Raw genomic sequence first — 20,598 nt, 5'->3', positions numbered from 1 at the left:
CCCCAGAGCCCTACAGAGTATGTGTATGAAGCTCCTGGATATGGACAGTGTTTATATCTTCCCGTATTTCAACTTGACTCAAAGATTCAGAACGAGAGTAGGGGAGGGGGAGTTAAGGAGTTTGTTGTTTAGTCACTAAATCATGTCTGATTCTTTGCGACCCCAGGGACTGTAACCCACCAGGCTCCTCTGTCCATGGGATTTCCCAGGCAAGAATACTGGAGTGGGTTGCCATTTCCTTCTCCAGGGGATCTTCTGACCCAAGGATTGAACCCGTGTCTCCTGCATTGGCAGGCGGGTTCTTTACTGCTGAGCCACCAGGGGAGACCAAATGATAAGATGCATCAAAAGGTACCTCCCGTAGGCAGCAGGCTTCTTAAACCGGGCTTCCTCTCTCCCTGTGGAGGAGACGCTGGTCCCCTGGGTCCACGGTGGGGAAATAGGAGGATCCCTGATCTCAGCTGCAGGTGCCTCAGGCTGTGACCCCTTTGCCCTCCTCCCTACCCCTGGGGAGAGTACAGAGAAACTGTGCTGCAATGTCCTACCCGACCCTGTTGAAAACCCTTGTTAATGGCTCCTTATTGCTCTGGGGAGCAATCCAGAGTTGGCCAGGGCCGCAGGGTGTCCTGTATGTCTGCAGCCTCATCTCATGTCACCTGTGCTTCCGGTCCTCTGGGGCCCCGTCCTTGCTGCCTCAGGGCCTTTGCCCCTGCCGTTCCCACCTATAGGAACGTTTCTCCCTGTGCCTTATCTGTCTGCCTCCTGGCTCAGCCCTCAGCTGAAATATCACTCCTCAGAGAAGACTGACCTGGCCCCTGGACCTCCCAGGGGTTGGGTCCCTCTTTTATATTCTTAGCCAATGAACGTCTCTTCCATTGCACTTTCACATAATTAATTATGCATGCAAGTTCACAAACAGTTCACCTTAGCCGTGTTATTGGTTGGATAATGATCTCTTCCACCAAGTTCCGGAAAGTTCCGGAACCGTGTGCGTTTGTTCCCTCTGTGATCCTGACACCCACCCCAGTGACTAGACACAGTGTGTGCTAAGCCGTGTCAGTCGTGTCTGATGCTCTGTGACCCCATGGACTGTAGCCCGCCAGTCTCCTCTGTCCGTGGGACTCTCCAAGCAAGAATACTGGAATGGGTTGTTGCCATTTCCTTCTCCACTAGCACATAGTAGGTGCTCCAAAAATGCCTCTTGGGTGCATTAAAGTATCAAGCCTGGATATTCTGATCCCAACTCCAACACTTCTGATCAGTACCAACATCAGCCATTTCAGGGAGATTCTTTGACAGTCTTCAAGAGGTGGCAGCTACAGAGCTTAGCATCACCGCCTATCCTTTATCTTCCCCCACACCCTGACCCCCCACTCCATGACCCTGGCCTTGTCTGGCAGGGACTCCTCACCCATGGACCTGCTGGCTGGGGGCGCCGGTGCTCTCCGTGCAGAACTGGGGCACGGTCGGGGCGCAGACAGCGGGCAGCTGGACCCGCACAGCCCCACTGGGCAGCGTCGGGAGCTCCGAGGAGGTGCTGATGAACACGAAGACATTCTCCATCGGGGCGATGGTCCCCAGGTTGACCACAAAGAGGATCCGCTCCAAATCCTCGTCCAGAGCCACCTTTCCTGGTTGGCAGGAAGGAGGGATAATGGAACGTTTGCAGAATGGTTCCTACGTGCCAGGCCTGGAGTCAGGGGCCGTGAGCTGCTTCTCTCTCATCCCCTCTAAGCTTGCTGTGTGTTGGGTTAGAGGAGCTTGTGCGCTGATGGGAAAACTGAGGCTTAGCGTGGGGGCACAATGAGTTCAAGTTATTCAACAAATAACTAATTTCTTGAACCAGGACCTGAACCTACGTGGGTCTGACGCCAGGCCTGTGTACTTTACACTGTGCCCTGCCGGGAGTGGGAGGCTGGGACCCATTCACCCCTGATGGAGGGTCACATCTCCATCCTCAGACTCTATGTCCCCCTAGGATTTACACTGGAGCGTCTCACCTCTCTCAGAATCTGTGCTGTTTCTTTTCATCAGAAAGGCCCATCCCTCATTATTTCTTAGCCCATCTTATCCACCCACCCAGCCCCTCCACGAAAACCTCCCTGGTCCCAATGTGGCCCCTTCTTTTCCCCCTCTGATATGATCTGGACCGTTTTTGGCATGGCCACGTTCAACTTCCTATCGTAGTCACTCCCTGGCATGCCCTAGCTGTTCTTCCAGGCTGGGATAAATCCTAAACTCTTGGGGGGCAACTTTGCATCTTACATAGCATGGGTGTTCAAAGATTCTTGAACATCAATGATCAGGTGAACAAACTTCATTTCCATCACAGATCCAATGGTGAGAATCTTTTATATCATATGATCCTTGGTCTGGACTCAAGCCTTGGCTCTGCCACTAATATGCTCTGTGGCCTTGGGCTGGGCACTCCCGCTCTGAGCCTCAGTATCGTCCATAGCAGGAACCCACAGCCGTTGTGTGAGTACTGACTCTGCACCAGTGACAGGGATGAGCGTTCTGCACGCTCTTTGTGAGATTTCGATGGATTATTAGTTACATTTTACAAAGCAAGTCTTCATTTCTTATCTAAGCTTGCAAGCGACAGGACTGGAAGTCAAATCCTGGTATGACTCATTCTACAACCTCTGAGCTTAAATGATAATATGCTTTTCTGGTGTTTAGAGATGTCTTAAATACCCTTCAGTTGCCTCCTTTGACCCTTACCACTCTTCCCAAGTGAGAGGAGAAACAATTGCCTGTTTTACAGACAGTAAGGTGAAGTTCAGAGAGGTTAATTATTGGGCCACGGTCGCACAGGATTCCCGACTCTTAGTACAGTGCTCTCTCTACCTGATCCCACTGCTCCCCTTTCGGTCTGCACAAGACTTCAGCCTCGCCCAGGTCCCGCCACAGCCCCTCCAGCCCTCTTACCTGTGACAGTCGCAGCTCGAATGCCGGTGGCCTCAAAGTGGCCACCCTCTATTTTGGCTTTGTCCTTGATCTGTACCGTCACGACACGGTCCCCAATGACCGCCTCAAAGCCGATCACTGTGGTGTGCTCGTCCAGGGGGTACACGAAGAGACCTGGCGGAGCAGGGCCCGGGGTCACGGGGTGACCCAGCGCCGCTCGGCGTGCCCGCCCCCCAGATGGAACTAGAGCCCCTGGTCTGCCGTTTGAGCACACCATGGCGCTCACTGCCACTTAGAGGGCTCCCGAGGGGACTCGGGCTGGCTGCCCCCCGGATAGGATGCGTAGAGTGGCAGGCTCCGCGTCAGCGGCGGGTTAGTAAAGGGACCGCTGCTCCCCTGTCCCAGCCATTTCTTACTCTGTGCCATGCTGCAAGCTCACCACGACCACCCAGCACTCTGCCCACCTGCCCCACCCTCGTGGCCCCAGGGAGTAGAAAAGAGAATGAAGAGACCGAACCTCTAAAACAGGCAGCCTCATCCACCCGCTTCAGGGAGGAACTGCACTCACCGCGGGGCAGGTGCCAAGATTCGCCCCCCGGTGGCCCTGGCCTGGGGCTGGTCTCTGTTGAGTCTTTGGGAGAAGGGGGCGCTCATGCCTATGTGGACCCTGAGCCTCTGAGAAACGTCCTGACCACCTTCTCCCCAGAGCATCTGCCTCCTCCTTCCTCCCAGGTTTTAGATTCCCCCATCCTCCTGGCTCCACTGGTGTGGCCAGGGTTTCTGATTTTTCAAGAGACAGCGGCAATCTGGATTTCTATGTGAGCTGTTGTGTGGGTCTAACAAGACACTCCTGTGTGGTGGATTATCACCTGTGGTGCCCAGGAGCTGGTCTTTGGAGGAAGAGGACTAGGATTCTAATCTGAGCCCTGCCCTCTGCCCCAGTCTGGTGACATTCAGCATCTAGAAACCTCAGAGCCCTGTCTGAAAATGGGGATGATAGAGTCAAACTCAGGGTCATTGTGAAAATGGGAGAAAGAGCCACCATTCACTAAGCTCCACCCCCCATAGTGTGCGTCCTACATTTTTATGTCTCAGGGCAGCGCTTCTCAGACTTTAAGAAAACACGAGTCACTTGGGGGAGGGGGGCAGGTCTGGTTAAAATGCAGATTCTGATTTAGTAGTTCTGGGGCAGGCCGAGATTCTGCGTTTCTAACCAGCCCTGGGTGATGCCGATGGCTGGGGGAGCACGCTCGGAGGACCGAGGTCCTATCTCATTTAATCAGCCCACTAACCCAGGGGCAGCACAGTGGCAGGACCATGGCGAGCTCTCCATAAATCCCAGTTTCCCATCCCTCTGAGCCTCAGTCTCCTCATCTGTAAAATGGGGGCACTGGTTTTTCTACACATGGAAAGCTAAAGGACTGTCTTAAAGCTGTTCAAGTAATACAGTCTCTTTGGTTCCCTGTCAGTCTCACATTAAGCTGTCCTCTGTAGGCTTCCTGAAACAGAGGGACAGGATCTTTGTTCTGCCTGCAAGATTTCTGTGGGGAGGAAAGTTTCCCTTGTAGGTTTCTTTAGGGAACTCAAAGGATTTCAGACACTCAGGTCAGGTTGGAGGGTGGGTGCCCCAAGAGGTGAAGTTTGGGAGTTAGGAGGCCCCCATCACTGTGAATGAGAAGGGATGCGAAGCATAACTATCCTTTATACAGGACCTTCCTGGCCAGGCTTCTGGTAACTCCCTTCCTTACATGCAAAGACTAGAGCACAATTTACAAACAGCCCTTGCAGGGGAACGTCGGTGCACACTCCTGACTTCAGAACACTGATGATTCACATTCGCAGACTGTTTTCCATTCCACGCTGCCCTTCCTCACGCATTACCTCATCTGCTTTTCCCTCAAACCCTGGCATCCAGACAGACACAGGAGCATCCTGACATCGAGGAGGACTGCGGCTTCCCCAAGGTCACGGGGACGAGAGCTACGCTTAGCACTGGGAGCTCCGGGCCTCCAGTGAGTCCACACACCTCTCCTCCTGTGAGACTCCCTGGGGGACGTGGAGGACTGACTATCTGACCAGTGGGCATGATCTGTGGACATCAATAGGGCTGGGACAGGGCTGGGGCAGAGCCCAAAGCTGGCTTCAAATCCTGACATGACTTGCCCCCAGCTTTAAGACCTGTTGGGCAGAAATGGTATTCCTACTTTGCAGGTGGGTAAACCGAGGCTCAGAAAGGTGACGTGACTTGTCTGATGTCAGCTGGCTGATGCATGTCAGGACGGGGGATTAAGCATGCCCGTGGCCCTGGGGAAGCCCCCGCAGGGACCCTTACCCTGGAAGGGCTGGGCTTCCAGGTTTCCATAGGTGAGGGAGGCGGTGAGCCCCAGAGCGTAGCCGCTGACGAAGGAGGTGACGTCGGACGCGGTGAGGGGCAGGGCCGCCCCTGTGATCTGGTTCAGCAGACCCGGCATCTCGCGGGCTACTCGGCCTTCAGGACCTGCAAGAGGTGGCAAGGCAGGAAGTGGGGAGAGGCCCCCCGCGCCACCATGCCGCCCGGCTCAGTTATCCCCCTTCAGCCTCCACAGGCAAGCAGAGCCTCATTCTCTCCATTTCCCCCCAACCACTTCCCACAGTGATGCTCGACCACCCCTCGGAAGAGAAGGCATGATTATGCCCTCTGTTTTCACCTCCCAGTAGAGGAAATGAGGCCTGCAGACACAAGGCCTGGCTGGATTCACGTTGTGGGTCTCCCAGCTTCCACTTCATCCCTCAGATGTGACCTGTGTGCTCTCAAACCTTTGTCCTTGCCACACTCTACCTGGAAGGCTCAGTCCGTGAGCCAAAATAAACCAGCCACGTCCCACTGCCCTTAGGTGTCAACTCAGGGCCCCCTTTGCAGGGAAGCCAGTCCACCGTGCCGGGCTTCTCACAGAGCATAGCTTCTCTCCTTCCAGCAGTCTGTCAGGATTCATCCTGTCTCCATGAGATTACGTTACTCACGTCTATCCTCCCCTTTAGGAGAAGGAAATGGCAACCCACTCCAGGATTCTTGCCTGGAAAATCCTGTGGACAGAGGAGCCTGGGGGCCACAGTCCACAGGGCCGCAGAGTCGGCCACAACTGAGGGACCAAGCAGCAGAAGCATCATCCCCTTTGGAGAGCGCGCTCCTGGTCTCTTGGTGCTTTGCATGGCATCCTAAGTGCTGACTGAATAAGTAAAAGCGTGGTTGGGAACTTCCCTGGCGGTCCAGGGGTTAAGAATCTGCCTGCCAATACCAGGGACACAGGTTCGATCTCTGGGCCAGGAAGATCCCACGTGCTGGGGAACAACCAGGCCCACGGGCCACAGCTACTGATGCCCACCTGCTCGACAGCTTGTGCTCCACCACTAGAGAAGCCGCCGCAGTGAGAAGCCCCTGCAAACTGCACCAAAGAGGAACCCCGCCCTCGCTGCAGCTGGAGAAAGCCTGTGTGCAGCAAAGAAGACCCAGCACAGCCAGAAACAACAAAAAGATGACTGTGATCACACCAACACCAGTGACTGCCGAGCGCATTTCAGGGCAGGTGCCGATTCTCTGAGGTTCCTGAGACCCTCCCAAGCAATCACCTGCCTTCGAGGGGTGGGGGAAGGAGCGGGAAGAGAAGCCAACCAAAGGTTGCGGATACAAACTTGAGGTCCTTTTTGGGTCTTCTTCTGGGTGATGGCTGCGGAAGCCGCAGTGGGCTGGTAGCCTGTTGCCGTTTATTTGCAAGGCTGTTCTGTGACTGCTGATGACCCTGTCTTTTCTCTGAGAAGGGAACTCTGTGCTTTTCCATCTTCCTTGTGTTCCCAAGCAAGGATCCTCAGGTGCTCCCACCCTCTCTGCCCGCCCAGGAGTATTGATTTAATTATGTGGCTCCAGCCCAGACAGCTCTCAGCCCCCCGGCATATCTGCAGCATGCTGACTGACAGCAGGAGGCAGATAAGGAGCCAGGAGAGAGGGCTGGATTCCCAGCCGCCTTCTCCCAGAGTTCTGTCTCAAAGCCCAGGGCAAAGCCGGGGGCAGAACCAGATGGTGGGGCTCCTTTCCTGAGAGAATCACCTCCCTGGCCCTCCACACTCCTTCCCTCCACCTCCTCTTCCTGGTTCCCTCCTGTCCAGAAGGTTGATGGCAAGCCAGCCCCCAGATGTGTGGGGAACTTGAACTTCAGCTTGGGTTCATCCTGGGGTGGGGGGTGGGCTTCCCCGATGGCTCCGTGAGTAAAGAATCAGCCTGCAATGCAGGAGACACAGGAGACTTGGGTTCAGTCCCTGGGTCGGGAAGATCCCCTGGAGGAGGAAAAGGCAACCCACTCCAGTATTCTTGCCTGGAGAATCCCATCAGAGGAGCTGGCGGCCTACAGTCCATGGGGTCACAAAGCGTTGGACGTGACTGGGAGACAAAGCATGCATGCACGGGGTGGAGTTTTGCCAAGGGTGCCCCAACCAGCCCAGTCACGCCACACCGCCCTGTGCCCACCCAGTTTGCTGGGGCCACTCTCCCCCAGGGAGTGGGGCTTGGGTGACGGATGTCGCTAATGCAGGCAGACTCACTGAGCGCTGATTGTTTCCCATTTGCCCTCTTGGAAAGAGTGCACTTGAAATTCTGCAGGGTCTACTTCATGCGTCATCTTTATCAATTCCTCCAGCATTGATAGGAATCTACTGTATTCTGGGTCCTGAATTAGCCACTGGGGATGCAAAGATAAGACACGGCTCCATCCTCAAGGAACTTACAATCCTCAGTTAGAGGGGACGAGGAGTGGGGGAAGTAATAGAATAGCATCAGTGGCTGGAATTTGTTGAAAATTGAAACTGTGCCAGGCACACCTATTATCTCATCTAATTCTCACAACCTTATAAAGTGCATTGCTTTGCAAGTGAGGACATCAAGGTCTCAAAGAGGTGTGTTTGTTTTTTGCACAAGAGTTTGGGGTCCTCCAAGGACATATGGGTGCCAGGGATGCGTGGGTGGGACTTTCTCCTGGAGGACCCCAGGGGCATCCCTGCAAGAGATGGGGACCAGCGCCAGGAACGCTGAGCATCATCCCTCCAACCATCCCAGCCTGGGGCTCTGGTGGGCATCACCCAGGAGACACCTCGTGGGGAGGAAGGCACCAGCATCCCCTGGACAGTGTGAGAAGCCAGGCTCGACTTCAGGAGCAGAGCGGTGTGAATTGGTCCAGAGAGTGGCAGGGGCTGCTCTCAGTGGGTCAGTGTGTAGCCAGGCCCTTACCCTCCTCGTCTTCTTCCTGATTGGCCAGAGCACCTGTCTTTCCCCAAACTGCTGGGATGCAGGATCTAGAAAATGGGCTGGTGAGGTGAGAGGGAAGGGAAAAGGGGATGAATGGACTGGCAGAAGGAATGGGAGGGGCCCCTGGACCTTAGAGGAGCCATGAAGAGAGCAGTGGGTGCAGAGAGGGTAACAAAGAGGATTTCTAAGCGAGGAGCCACTTTAATCCCTGGCTATTCATTCCCTCTTTTATAAAACCAGGTGAGGACTTCCCTGGTGAACCTGTGGTTAAGACTCCGTGTTTCCAATGCAGGGGGTGTGGGTTTGATTCCTGGTTGGGGAAGTTCCCTGTGCTGTGCAGCACAGCCACAAACAAAAAAAAAAAAAAAAAAAGGAAAACAACAACAACAACAAATCCCAGGTGAGTGGAAGGGCCAATAGGTCCTATTTCCCTGGCACTGAAGGTTAAACCGAGTAAGCATAAAGTACCCAGCACAGTGCCTGGCACGTAGCAGGGACTCAATAAATACTTGTAAAGTGAAATGAACGAATGAATGCGGGCAGTCTCCCAGGGACGCTAACCTTTAGTGCTCATCTGCGTGCTGGGCAGACGGTGGAGAACAAGGCAGATGAGGGATATGAACTAACAGAGGCTACAGATCCCAAATACAGCTGCAAGCCAACAGATTCAAAACCCAACTCCTTGTCTCTGTCACAGCTGCCTCCGGCTTGTCCCGCAGTGACGTCCACTCCCAGTAAAGCCGTCAGAGCAGTCCTCAGAAGCCATGGGTCCAGTCATGTGGTCCCAGAGTTCGCCGCCCTGCCAGCTCTCCATGCCCCTGGAGACCCCCGATCCAGGCCCCGCACCGGTTTCCTCTCTGGTTTCCCCACTGGTGACTCTGCTTGGCTCTTCCCCCACCGGAGAGCTTTCCAGCTGGGTGTTTCCACTTCTAGGGATGCTTTTCCCCTAGCTCCCTCCCTCCTTCAAGTCTTTGCTCAAAGGACGGCTTCTTCTTAATCCTGGGTTTAAACTTGTAACCTGTTCCCCCAGCTTCACTTCCAAACCCTCATCCTGCTGTCTTATTTTCCCCAAAGCACATATTACTAACATACTCCATGTAAAGCATTTATTATGTTTATTGCTTATCGTCCGTCTCCCCGCACGAGGGCGAATCCTGGGGCCTGTGTTTCTCACCGATACTTCCCGAGCGCCTTGAGGAGTGCTTGTGCTGTTAGTAGGTGGTGAATAAATAGTGTCGAATGAATCAATCGATACGTATGGTCACAGGGCAAAGCCGGCCATTTCCGAGTTTCCCATTTTTCCAGGGGACGGAGAGATATCCCCTGACCACCAGGTCCAGGGCAGCTCTTCAGGGAAAATGTTGGAATTAAATCCATCGTTTAGGCTTCCCTCCCAGAGCTTATCAGTCAGGGGCCCAGATACACCCTCCCAGCCAGCACGGCGGTCCCGCCCGTCTTTGAACAGACCATCCACCCAACTGCAGAGGGTGCTCTGTTGTCCTGCCCTTGAACCAACCCCCGGCCAGCTTCTCCCTCTCCTAACCGCCCACCACTTGGCGGCCGGCAGGCTCCTTGACAGGCTGTCTGTGTCCTTGTCTGAGGACCTGCTTCCCTCCTTCCAGCAGGGGCTGCTTATTTCTTGCACCCCCCAGGTTGGGAGGCTGACATCTCTCGGCTACATCCCACCCACTCTGTGTTGCTTGCCATCCTCAAGGCTCCAACCACGCCCTCCTTTTAGCAAACACTTGGCCCCAGGCTCCTGGCTTCCCTGCTCCCCAACCCCTGCCATCACCCAAGGGGACTTCAGCTGCTTTGGGAACTGTGCATGCAGCGTCTTGGGGTTTTATCCTCCAAATCCCACATCTCAGGAGCCTCTGCTGCCACTCCAGCTCAGCCTCCCATTGCCATGCAGTCCTTGAACTTGAGGCACAGCCCGTGGTCACTCCATCTCCAGAACCTGAGTCACTTGGCACTTTTAAGAGCAGCTTCTCAACACGTCCCAGCTCTCTCTTATTTGTTTTTTTCCTTTGTAGTCATCACCCTCGGATAGACTGTATCTTCTGCTTCTGTATTTGTTTAATGCGTCTCCCCAACTCTCTAGATGATGTATAACCTCCAGTGAGGGCAAGAATTTTTAGCTTGTTTCTTGGCTCTGTCTGCCACCCAAAGAATATTACGGGGTATAGTAGATATTCAATAAATATTTGTCAAGTAGCTGAAGTATCATTGCGAGTGCTTTATGTATACTGCTTGGCAAAAAAATTCATTCGAGTTTTTCTGTATGAAAACTTGAATGAACTTTCTGGTCAACCCCATACAATGAGGGCAGCACCCCACAGAGAGCGGGCTATAGTCCATCAGATCAGTCGCTCAGTCGTGTCCGACTCTTTGCGAACCCATGAATCGCAGCACGCCAGGCCTCCCTGTCCATCACCAACTCCCGGAGTTCACTCAGACTCACGTCCATTGAGTCGGTGATGCCATCCAGCCATCTCATCCTCTGTCATCCCCTCTCCTCCTGCCCCTGATCCCTCCCAGCATCAGAGTCTTTTCCAATGAGTCAACTCTTTGCATGAACTGTGTACTGTTCAGTTTGCATGGCCAGTGTACTGGAGTTTCAGCTTCAGCATCATTTCTTCCAAAGAACACAGTCACCAAGAGTTGGTTGGACATGACTGGGAGGCTAAAACACCACCACCAGTTCAGAAGCAGGTACTCTTACCATCCATGTGCTACAGATCGAAAACACCGAAGCTCAGAGAGGTGAGGCAACTTCCTTAAGCCCACCCAACCTTGGGCTGGGCGTTAACCAAAGCAGAAGGACCAGAGCCCAGGTCCTTAACTGTGAGGCTACCCTGCCTCCTGCAGGAAGCGTCTCTCTGAGTCTTGGCACTTCTGCCCACATCCTCCTGACATCCTCTGCTCTCCACCCCCATGGGGGCAGCAGCTTCAGTGTTCTCTCCTGGAGCATCTCTACCAGCTCCTACCTGCTCCTTCAACCTCCAGGCTGATTTCCTCCTAGTCCCCTCTGCCATCTCATAGGTACACATGCAAGTGTGAACACACACACACACACAGGCACACACGCGCCTTCCCTTTCCCTTGAGCTTCGAGGCTCCCCGTTGTGTCTGTCCTGCAGGTTAAACTCCCTGAGCAGCACTCAAGGCTCCTCCCCACCAGCTCCCTGCCGCCACCCGAGTCAGCTCCTATTACGTCCTGCGTGTTCCCTTTGCTCCAAACACACTGACCTTCTCACCGTGCCCTTCCTGCACTGGAGCCTTTTCCGGCAATGATCGTGACCTTCCTCTCTGCCTTTCAGAGTCCTCTTCACCACTCAAGACCCACTTTCCCTGTCACTTCCTCCCCAAAGCCTTCCCTGACAACCCAGCCCATCAGACATGCCCTCCTCGGGGTCTCCACAGTCTCTGGGCATTGTCTGCCACCTCGCACATCGTGGAGCTCTGTAACTACCCATCTGCAATGGCTTGTCTCCTCCTGAGGGTCGTGGGCACAGGAAGAACAGGGGTGCCCCTCCCCTTTCCTGCGCCCCAGCTCCCTGCAGAGGAAGGGTCTGAAATGGAATCATCTCCTAGGGTCATCAAGTGCTTTGCGATCATCGCTAATGCTCACACACACCCTCACATTACAGGTAGGGAAGCTGAGGGTTAGGGATCTGGAAGCCAGGACCACATGGCTGGTGAGGGGTCAGGATGGCTGAGATAGGAAGCAGCCTTCCTTGAAAGCCTGTACTTCAGGATTTCCCTGGTGGCCCAGTGGCTGAAACACCATGCTCCCAATGCAGGCGCCTGGGTGCGATCCTGGTCAGGGAACTAGATTCCACGTGCCTCAACCAAGAGTTCAAAAGCGAAAGTCAATATATTAGTTGCTCAATCGTGTCCAAATCGTTGTGACCCTGTGGACTGTGGCCCTCCTCTGTCCACATGATTCTCCCGGCAAGAACACTGGAGTGGGTAGCCATTCTCTTCTCCAGGGGATCTTCCTGATCCAGGGATCAAACCCAGGGCTCCTGTCTTGCAGGCAGATTCTTTAATCTGAGCCACCTGGGAAGCCCTGAGTTTGCACACTGCAACAAAAGGTCCTGAATGCCGCAATGAAGATTAAAAATCCTGCCTGCCGCAAGTAAGACCCATCACAGCTAAATAATTCAGTAAATATTAAAAAAAAGTGCACCTGTGCTTTCCCTTCCCCAGCTGCTTCACGGTCCATGCTGAGCACAGGGAAGGGGAAAGGAAGGAGGGAGGGAGGGGGAGAAGGAGTGAAGTCCAGGACTCCCGTGAGCTAGGGTTGTGAGTGCCGGGGACCCTGGGCTTCCTCTGCTCTGATGCCTCTCAAGATGCAGCCGGGACCCCAATTGGATCGTGAGCCCCACTAGCGCCCCCCCCCCCCACCTCCAGGTTGTCCTGGAACAGCCTGGGGTGCAGGGTTCCAGGCGGAGCGCAGAGGCTGGCTGACAGATGACTGCAGCGGTGTGACTTGATTCAGATGCGATGTGAGAAGGCTGCGTGGGGAAGGAGCTGGGAAAAGATGCTGGGCCCCGCCTGGCCTCAGTCGTGATGACGGCCTGCACTGGGCTCCTGGGTCAAGAAGTGGCTGCATGCCTTCCCTGCCAGGGGGCATTGACTTTCTTCAGTTTCAGAAAGAAATTGGAAAGCAAGACGCTTGTGGGGCCACAGCGAGGTCCCAGGAGCTAACCTACTGCCTGGGTATAGAGTCCCTGGACAGCTACTTCTGGGTGACCTTGGACCAGTTACTCAACTGTGCCCTGCCAAGGACCTCCTGTGTAACCTCAAGCAAGTGACTTAACAGTTTGGTGCCTTAGTGTCTACATCTGTAAAATGGGCCCAGGCCGGTTCTCCTGCCCCACTCCTAGGAGACTGGGACGATAAAGGAGAGAATGCCTGTCAAGTGAATGGGTGCAAGCAGGCAGGTCCTGGTGGGGCTGGGGGCTTCTCCTGTCTCCCCTCCTCCATCAGCCCTCCCCGAGGGGCCACTTCCTGACCCCTGGGCAGACGGCTCCACTGGAAATGTCCTTCCGTCTCTGCCTGAGTGCTCATCTCAGTAACTCCTCTGATTCTGCCCTTGGAGCTGTTCAGTTCAGTTCAGTTCAGTTGCTCAGTCATGTCCGACTCCTTGTGACCCCATCGACTGTAGCACTCCAGGCCTCCCTGTCCATCACCAACTCCCGGAGTTACTCAAACTCATGTCCATTGAGTTGGTGATAGCATCCAACCATCTCATCCTCTATTGTCCCCTTCTCCTCCCACCTTCAATCTTTCCCAGCATCACAGTCTTTTCAAATGAGTCAGCTCTTCCCATCAAGTGGCCAAAGTATTGGAGTTTCAGCTTCAGCATCAGTCCTTAAAGGGAGGCCTCCTCCCTCCACCTGGAAAGTCATTCTGGAGGCCTCTCACCCCTCACCCCAGTCAGATCGCCTCCAGATTATGTCCACAGAGTTGGAGGCCCCCAGCCGAGGGGCCTCAGCCAGGCCTAGGAGAGGTGCAGATGGTGAGCTGGCCCACTCACCTTGGGCTCGGGGGTACGCCTCCTCTGCCCTGCGGTCGACGCCTCTCGGAAGTCCATGCCATAATGCCCTCACTCAGGGTCTGTCCCCCAAGGACCCCCGCACCCACTGACCAACACTGACACTCCCATCAAAGTGGGGGCAGAATTGATGGGTTCCTAGGATCCGATCTGATTGTTCTAAGCTTCTAGAATTCTGGGGCTCTCAAATTCTGGTCCCACTTCATCTAAACCTCCCACCATGGGTTCATATCCCCCCGGTGTGGGTAAACAAATTGGTGCTTCTGGCATCCCCTCTCCCCACCTTATTCACCCCACGCTCCAACCAGTTAAGACCCCTTGAATTCGTCCAAATGAGCCTGACTTTTCCAGCTTCCATATCTCTTCTGAGGCTGCCAGTTTCTGCCAGGAATGCCATCCCCACGCCAACCGCCTCCTCTAGAGGAGATCTGACTCATCCTTTAAGACCCAGCTCAAATACCACCACCTCCATGAAGCCTTCTCGGGGGTCCTGTGCTGAACAGAACTACCCCACTCCCACCCCCAGCGCAGTCAGCCCCTGTCGCATCAGCCATCTCATTATCCGTGTGCTGCGTGTCCTTTCAGCCAATGCGTGTGGGACACGGTGCGGGCCTGGGCAGGCAAGGGCTGCACCCCCAGGCAGAGACGCCACCCTCCTGAGCAGGGAGGTGGTCAGCTCCTAGAACTCAGGGCAGGCACTCTCTCTCCCCATCGTGCATCTGGCACATAAACTGCTCGACAAGGAACTCAGGGAAGCGAACAGCAAGCGGTCCGTTTGTGGACTCAGTGCATGAGTGGGTGAGTGAATGGCTAGGGGCGACGAGCGAGGGGTGGGAAGAGGCCTTGGCGATGGGAGGAATCCCTCTATCTCAGCCCAGCGCCGGGAGGATTCCATCCCAGACACAGCTGCGGTCCCACTGTGGGAGAGGGCCCGGGGGACGGTCGGGTCACTTGGGTCGGAGCGGCGCTCGGTGTGCCTGTGCGGCCCGAGGGACCTGGAGTGCTGCCAGGATGGGCATCCAGGGCGGCCAGCCGTGCACGTGGCTGAGGCCTGAGCCGCCCACACCTTGGGAGACTTCCAGCTAAGAGGCTGCGTCCAGACCTGCTGGAGGAGGGAGAAAGGGGCATATTCGGATCTGAAACCTCCAGGTTCGTGAGCGCCAGTGGGTAGAGTTACTGATGAGAATCTTTGCCGTGTGACATTCAGGAGAAGTGAAAGTGGAGGTATGAGTCACTCGGTCCTGTCTGACGCTCTGTGACCCCGTGGACTGCAGCCCACCAGGCTCCTCTGTCCATGGGATTTTGCAGACAAGGATACCTGAGTGGGTTGCCATTTCCTTCTCCAGGGGATCTTCCCGACCCAGGAATCGAACCCAGGTCTCCTGCATTGCAGGCAGACGCTTTACCTTCTGAGCCACCAGGGAAGCCCACAAGGATACCCGAGCAGGTCGCTATTTTCTCATCCATGGGATCATCCTGACTTAGGGATCAAACCCGCGTCTCCTGTGTCTCCTGCATTGGCAGGTGGGTTCCTTACCACTGAGCCACCAGCCAGGGATGCCCACTGTGAGGGTTACAAGCAAGTTCTTGCTCACCCCAGTGTCTTGTTCTCCATGAATGCTGATGACCGCTTTCATGTCCTTCTTCCACTGGGATTTCCTCCTAGTCTTACTTTTCCCCCAAACTCAGACTGCTTCTGGGCACCCATGTTTTTTGGCATTTCCCATTTAAAGGAGTACGTCAAGGCTGTATATTGTCACCCTGCTTATTTAACTTCTATGCAGAGTACATCATGAGAAATGCTGGTCTGGAGGAAGCACAAGCTGGAATCAAGATTGCCAGGAGAAATATCCATAACCTCAGATATGCAGATGACACCACCCTTATGGCAGAAAGTAAAGAAGAGCCTCTTGATGAAAGTGGAAGAGGAGAGTGGAAAAGTTGGCTTAAAGCTCAACATTCAGAAAACGAAGATCATGCCATCCAGTCCCATCACTTCATGGCAAATAGATGGGGAAACAGTGGCTGACTTTACTTTTCTGGGCTCCAAAATCACTGCAGATGGTGACTGCAACCATGAAATTAAAAGACGCTTACTCCTTGGAAGGAAAGTTATGACCAACCTAGACAGCATATTAAAAAGCAGAGACATTACTTTGTCAACAAAGGTGCTTCTAGTCAAGGCTATGGTTTTTCCAGTGGTCATGTATGGATGTGACAGTTGGACTATGAAGAAAGCTGAGCGCTGAAGAATTGATGCTTTTGAACTGTGGTGTTGGAGAAGACCCTTGAGAGTCCCTTGGACTGCACGGAGATCCAACCAGTCCATCCTAAAGGAGATCAGTCCTGGGTGTTCATTGGTAGGACTGATGCTGAAGCTGAAACTCCAACCCTTTGTCCACCTGATGGGAAAAGCTGACTCATTTGAAAAGACCCTGATGCTGGGAAAGATTGAGGGCAGGAAGAGAAGGGGACGACAGAGGATGAGATGGTTGGATGGCATCACAGACTCAATCGACATGGGTTTGGGTGGACTCCAGGAGTTTGACAGGGAGGCCTGGTGTGCTGTGGTTCATGGGGTCAAAAAGAGTTGGACAAGACTGAGTGACTGAACTGAACAGTTGTGGCCATGGCCACCCCTAGCCCTCATCCCTGCCATTCAGCCACCCCAAGGACCCCCTTTCCCAAGGCACCCAGTCAAGGTGTGGACTGAAGAATATATTCATTGCCTCAGTTTCCCTTTGAGGTCCAAGGCCAGTTGATGCCAAGCTGTGAGGCTGCAACTTCACACATGAGAGAGGCTGTGTAGACTGAGGCCACTGGACAGGTCAAGGCTCCCAGGCCTGAGTGCCAGCTCTGCCAACCGCTCCACGTGGGCCCTGGACTGGGACCCTGCTGTCACACATACAGCCTGTGCCCACGTCTCAGCTCTGGCACCACAGGTGGCTGCTGGCTTAGTGTCTGTCTTTGTCCAGCACCCCTGAGGGTGGACGCCTTGAGGGTAGGGACCAAAGTTGTCTGGTTCCTTGTTCTATCCCCTAGCATGCACAGCAGTGGCTGCAACAGTTATTCAAAAAAGAATAAAGATACTAAAGATACTGAGCAATGAAGACCTACCAGGCATCGTTCTAAATACTTCTCATGAATTAGCTTAGGTAACCCTCCAGACAACTCTGTAAAGTAAGGCATGGATATTATCCCCATTTTGCAGATGAGAAAACTGAGGCCCAGAGTGGTTAGATCCCTTGTCCAAGGTGATATATTTATAAGTGGAGCTGGAATTAGGACTCTAGCTTCAGAGATCAATGTCTTAACCATAAGGCTACATCATTCCCTCAATATTTGCAGAAGGAAATAAGAAGTCACTTTCCAACTCCACCCAAGTCTTGGCATCTTCATTTAACATCACGAAGAGATGGGCCTGGCGAATGAATCCCGTACCCCTTTCCCAAATTGACAGTCCACGGTTCTCTCTAGAAAGAAGAGAGTTCTCTGCTTTTTTAAGGCAGCTGAAGCCTGGGCATTGGTCCCTCACTTGAAGATTCCTTTTTTAAGGGGGCCATACGTCTAACTTCCCTGGTGGCTCAGATGGTAAAGCATCTGCCTACAATGCAGGAGACCCAGGTTCAATCCCTGGGTCAGGAAGATCTCCTGGAGAAGGAAATGGCAACCCACTCCAGTATCCTTGCCTGGAAAATCCTGTGGATGGAGGAGCCTTGTAGGCTACAGTCCATGGGGTCTCAGAGTCAGACACGAGTGAGCGACTTCACTTTCACTTTCATGTCTGACTGTTGAGTCCCTGCCCAGAGGCAGTCCTGAGTGTTTCTGCCCAACCTGGGGGCACATCTCATTTAATCCCCATAAAGACCCTATGGGGACTTCCCAGTGGTCCAGTGGTTAAGAATTGGCCTTCCAGTGTAGGGGACATAGAATTGATCCCTTGTCAGGAAACTGAGATCCCACGTGTGGCAGAGCTACTAAGCCCGGGCATTGCAAATAGAGAAAGCTCCCACACCACCGCAACAAGCACCCAACACAGCCAAAACAATAATAATAAAAAAAGACCCTATGAGGAAGATCAGCTTCACTTCACAGCAGAGGAAACCAAAACACAGAGAGGTGAAGTAACTCTCAAGGTCACACAGCAAGTCATAGTAGAGTCAGGATTTGAATCCAAGCAGTCTGGTTCCAAAACCTGGGTTGCCCATGGAGTCTCCCTGCGGTCTGCTGGTCAGGTCCACGTGCCAAGGCCCAGTCAGTGCCCCCCAGGGACCCTGCTTGCTCTGACTCGGTGCCTGCGATCCTTTGGCTCAGATTGGGGCAAAACCCATAGGTCCCACGTCCCACTGGCTCCTGCCCCTCTGACGTTCCTTCCAGCAGTAGGGGGCAGAGATGGGAGTGGGGATGGGCACATCTTTCCCCACGCTTCAGGCACAGATGCTGGATCCGCCCCTCGGCTCTCTTCCTGCAGCATCAGCACCATTGAGGTGACTCCCACAGGAAGTCATCTGAACCAAGAGGTGAATGGACCATAGAGGATGCAGGCAGCAGCCTCGAAATGGATCTCAAGGGGCAGCTTACTTGCAGGAGAACCTTGGAAGAGGTCTGCGGTGTCTTTTTTTTGTTAGGACTCCATGTGGTAAAGTGCCAGCTGACAGTTGGCAGGGAGTGGGGAGCCAGTTGAATGATCTGGATATTCCCGACCCTTGTAGCAAGCTGTCCCTGGGTCAAGCACTATGCTAAGTAATTCATGTTGATTACCACACTGATTCCTCCTAACCCTATATTATTATTATTATTTTTTAAACAGATGATCCGAGTGAAGCTGAAACTCCAATACTTTGGCCACCTGATGCAAAGAACTGACTCATTGGAAAAGACCCTGATGCTGAGAAAGATTGAAGGCTAGAGGAGAAGGGGACGACAGAGGATGAGATGGTCGGATGGCATCACCGAGTCAACGGACATGAGTTTGAGTAGACTCTGGGAGTTGGTGATGGACAGGCATGCCACAGTCCATGGAGTCACAAAGAGTTGGATACGACTGAGCGACTGAACTGAACTGAACTGAGTGAACCTAAGAGAGGTTAAAAAACTTGCCCAAAGTCACAGAGCTAGTAAGTGGTACGTCTGGGACTTGAACTGGCAGTCTCACTCCAGTGCCTCGGCATTTACTATACTGTTGGAGCTAAATCCACAGAAGCAAGAGAAAAGCCTTCCTGATGTAGAGTGGGGCTGTCAGCAACAGAGATGAAACCAACCAGAGGCAAGTGAGTAGGAGACCCCAGCCTGAGGGTCAAGAGCTCAGGCTCTGCAGTCCCAACAGAGTTGGGTTGGAAGCCTGCCTCTGACTTACATCTCTGAGTCACATGGACAAGTGACTTCACCTCTCTGAGCCTCAGGTTTCTGATCTGTAAAACGGGTACATTAGAGGCCTACCTCCTGGCATCGTTATGACAAAACGAAGTGATGTGCCAAGCACAGTACCTGGCCTGGAGTAAGGGGTCCTCAAGTCTGGACAGTGTGTCTGATTCAGCAAGAGGGTGTCAGGGGCCAAGCTAAAGGTGTGTGAACAAAACAGGGCTGAGTGTTAAAGGTGAGTGGGCAGCTTTGGCCTGTGTTGGGGAAGATGGGATGAGGAACAAAGTAGGTCAAGGCCAGACCTCCCAATAGGCTTGTGAGGAATCTCTTAGAAAGGGGATGTATTAGGAAAGGCTTCAAGGTCCAAAGAATTGAAAGGACAGAAGTAAACGTAGTGAGGGGTTCCCATCCCTGACCAGCTCATCCTCTCAACTCCACCAGTGAGCCTTAGAAGAATGATTAAGAGTATCCACACCTCATAGGAAGCAATGTATAATCAAAGCGTGTTCACGTCCATAAATTAATTGGAGCTTTCTAAATAGGGGCAAAATAAATTCTTATCCCCATTTAAAGGATCAGGAGCCTGATGCTAGGAAAGATTGAGGGCAGGAGGAGAAGGGGACGACAGGATGAGATGGTTGGATGGCATCACTGACTCGATGAACATAAGTTTGAGCAAGCTCCGGGAGTTGGTGGTGGACAGGGAGGCCTGGCGTGCTGCAGGCCATGGGATTGCAAAGAGTCAGACACGACTGAGCGACTGAGCTGAACTGAACTGAAGGATCAGGAGACTGAGGCTCAAAGGGAAAGTAACACAACAGAATTGGAGTTCCTGTAGCACAGCCTCCTCTATGCTGTGGACTGAACGTGTCCCCTTTAAGTTCATATTTTGAAGCCTTGATGCCCAGTGGGATTGTGTTTGGAGGTGGGGCCTCCCAGGGATAACTAGATTTTGATGAGGTCATGATTATGGAGCCCCATGATGGGTTCTGTGGGGTGCAGGAGGGCCGAGAGGAACTACTCCACGTTCAAGGTCAGGAGGGGTGGTCGTGAGGAGATACCCCTCGTCCAAGGTAAGCACCAGCGGCTGCGCTTTGCTGGAGCAGCAATGAAGAGATATCCCATGACCAAGGTAAGAGAAACCCAAGTAAGACGGTAGGTGTTGCAAGAGGCATCAGGGGGCAGACACACAAACCATAATCACAGAAAACTAGTCAATCTAATCACACTAGGACCACAGCCTTGTCTAACTCAATGAAACTAAGCCATGCCCGTGGGGCCACCCAAGACGGGCAGGTCATGGTGGAGAGGTCTGACAGAATGTGGTCCACTGGAGAAGAGAATGGCAAACCACTTCAGTATTCTTGCCTTGAGAACCCCATGAACAGTATGAAAAGGCAAAATGATAGGATACTGAAAGAGGAACTCCCCAGGTCCGTAGGTGCTCATTATGCTACTGGAGATCAGTGGAGAAATAACTCCAGAAAGAATGA

The 20,598-nt window shown here is 53.5% G+C and overlaps 1 protein-coding gene and 1 non-coding gene across 2 annotated transcripts in view; one reads left to right on the top strand and one right to left on the bottom strand.

Moving 5' to 3' along the window:
• VWA5B1 (von Willebrand factor A domain containing 5B1) overlaps nt 1-5,381 on the bottom strand; it is a 57,572-nt gene extending 52,191 nt beyond the window's left edge. The window contains exons 1-4 of the mRNA XM_070381703.1: nt 5,243-5,381; nt 2,932-3,084; nt 2,725-2,756; nt 1,412-1,677 (exon numbers count right to left, since the gene is read on the bottom strand). Coding sequence (XP_070237804.1) covers nt 1,412-1,677; nt 2,725-2,756; nt 2,932-3,084; nt 5,243-5,381 — 590 coding nt within the window. The remainder of the gene's footprint in view (nt 1-1,411; nt 1,678-2,724; nt 2,757-2,931; nt 3,085-5,242) is intronic.
• Nucleotides 5,382-17,317: 11,936 nt separating this feature from the next.
• TRNAC-ACA (transfer RNA cysteine (anticodon ACA)) lies at nt 17,318-17,390 on the top strand. The gene has a single exon. It is a non-coding gene; the product is annotated as a tRNA-Cys (tRNA).
• The last annotated feature ends 3,208 nt before the right edge of the window (nt 17,391-20,598 follow it).

The sequence above is a fragment of the Bos mutus genome, chromosome 2 (assembly GCF_027580195.1).
Source record: "Bos mutus isolate GX-2022 chromosome 2, NWIPB_WYAK_1.1, whole genome shotgun sequence".
Lineage (NCBI taxonomy): Eukaryota > Metazoa > Chordata > Mammalia > Artiodactyla > Bovidae > Bos > Bos mutus.
This window is presented reverse-complemented; position numbering and strand designations above follow the sequence as displayed.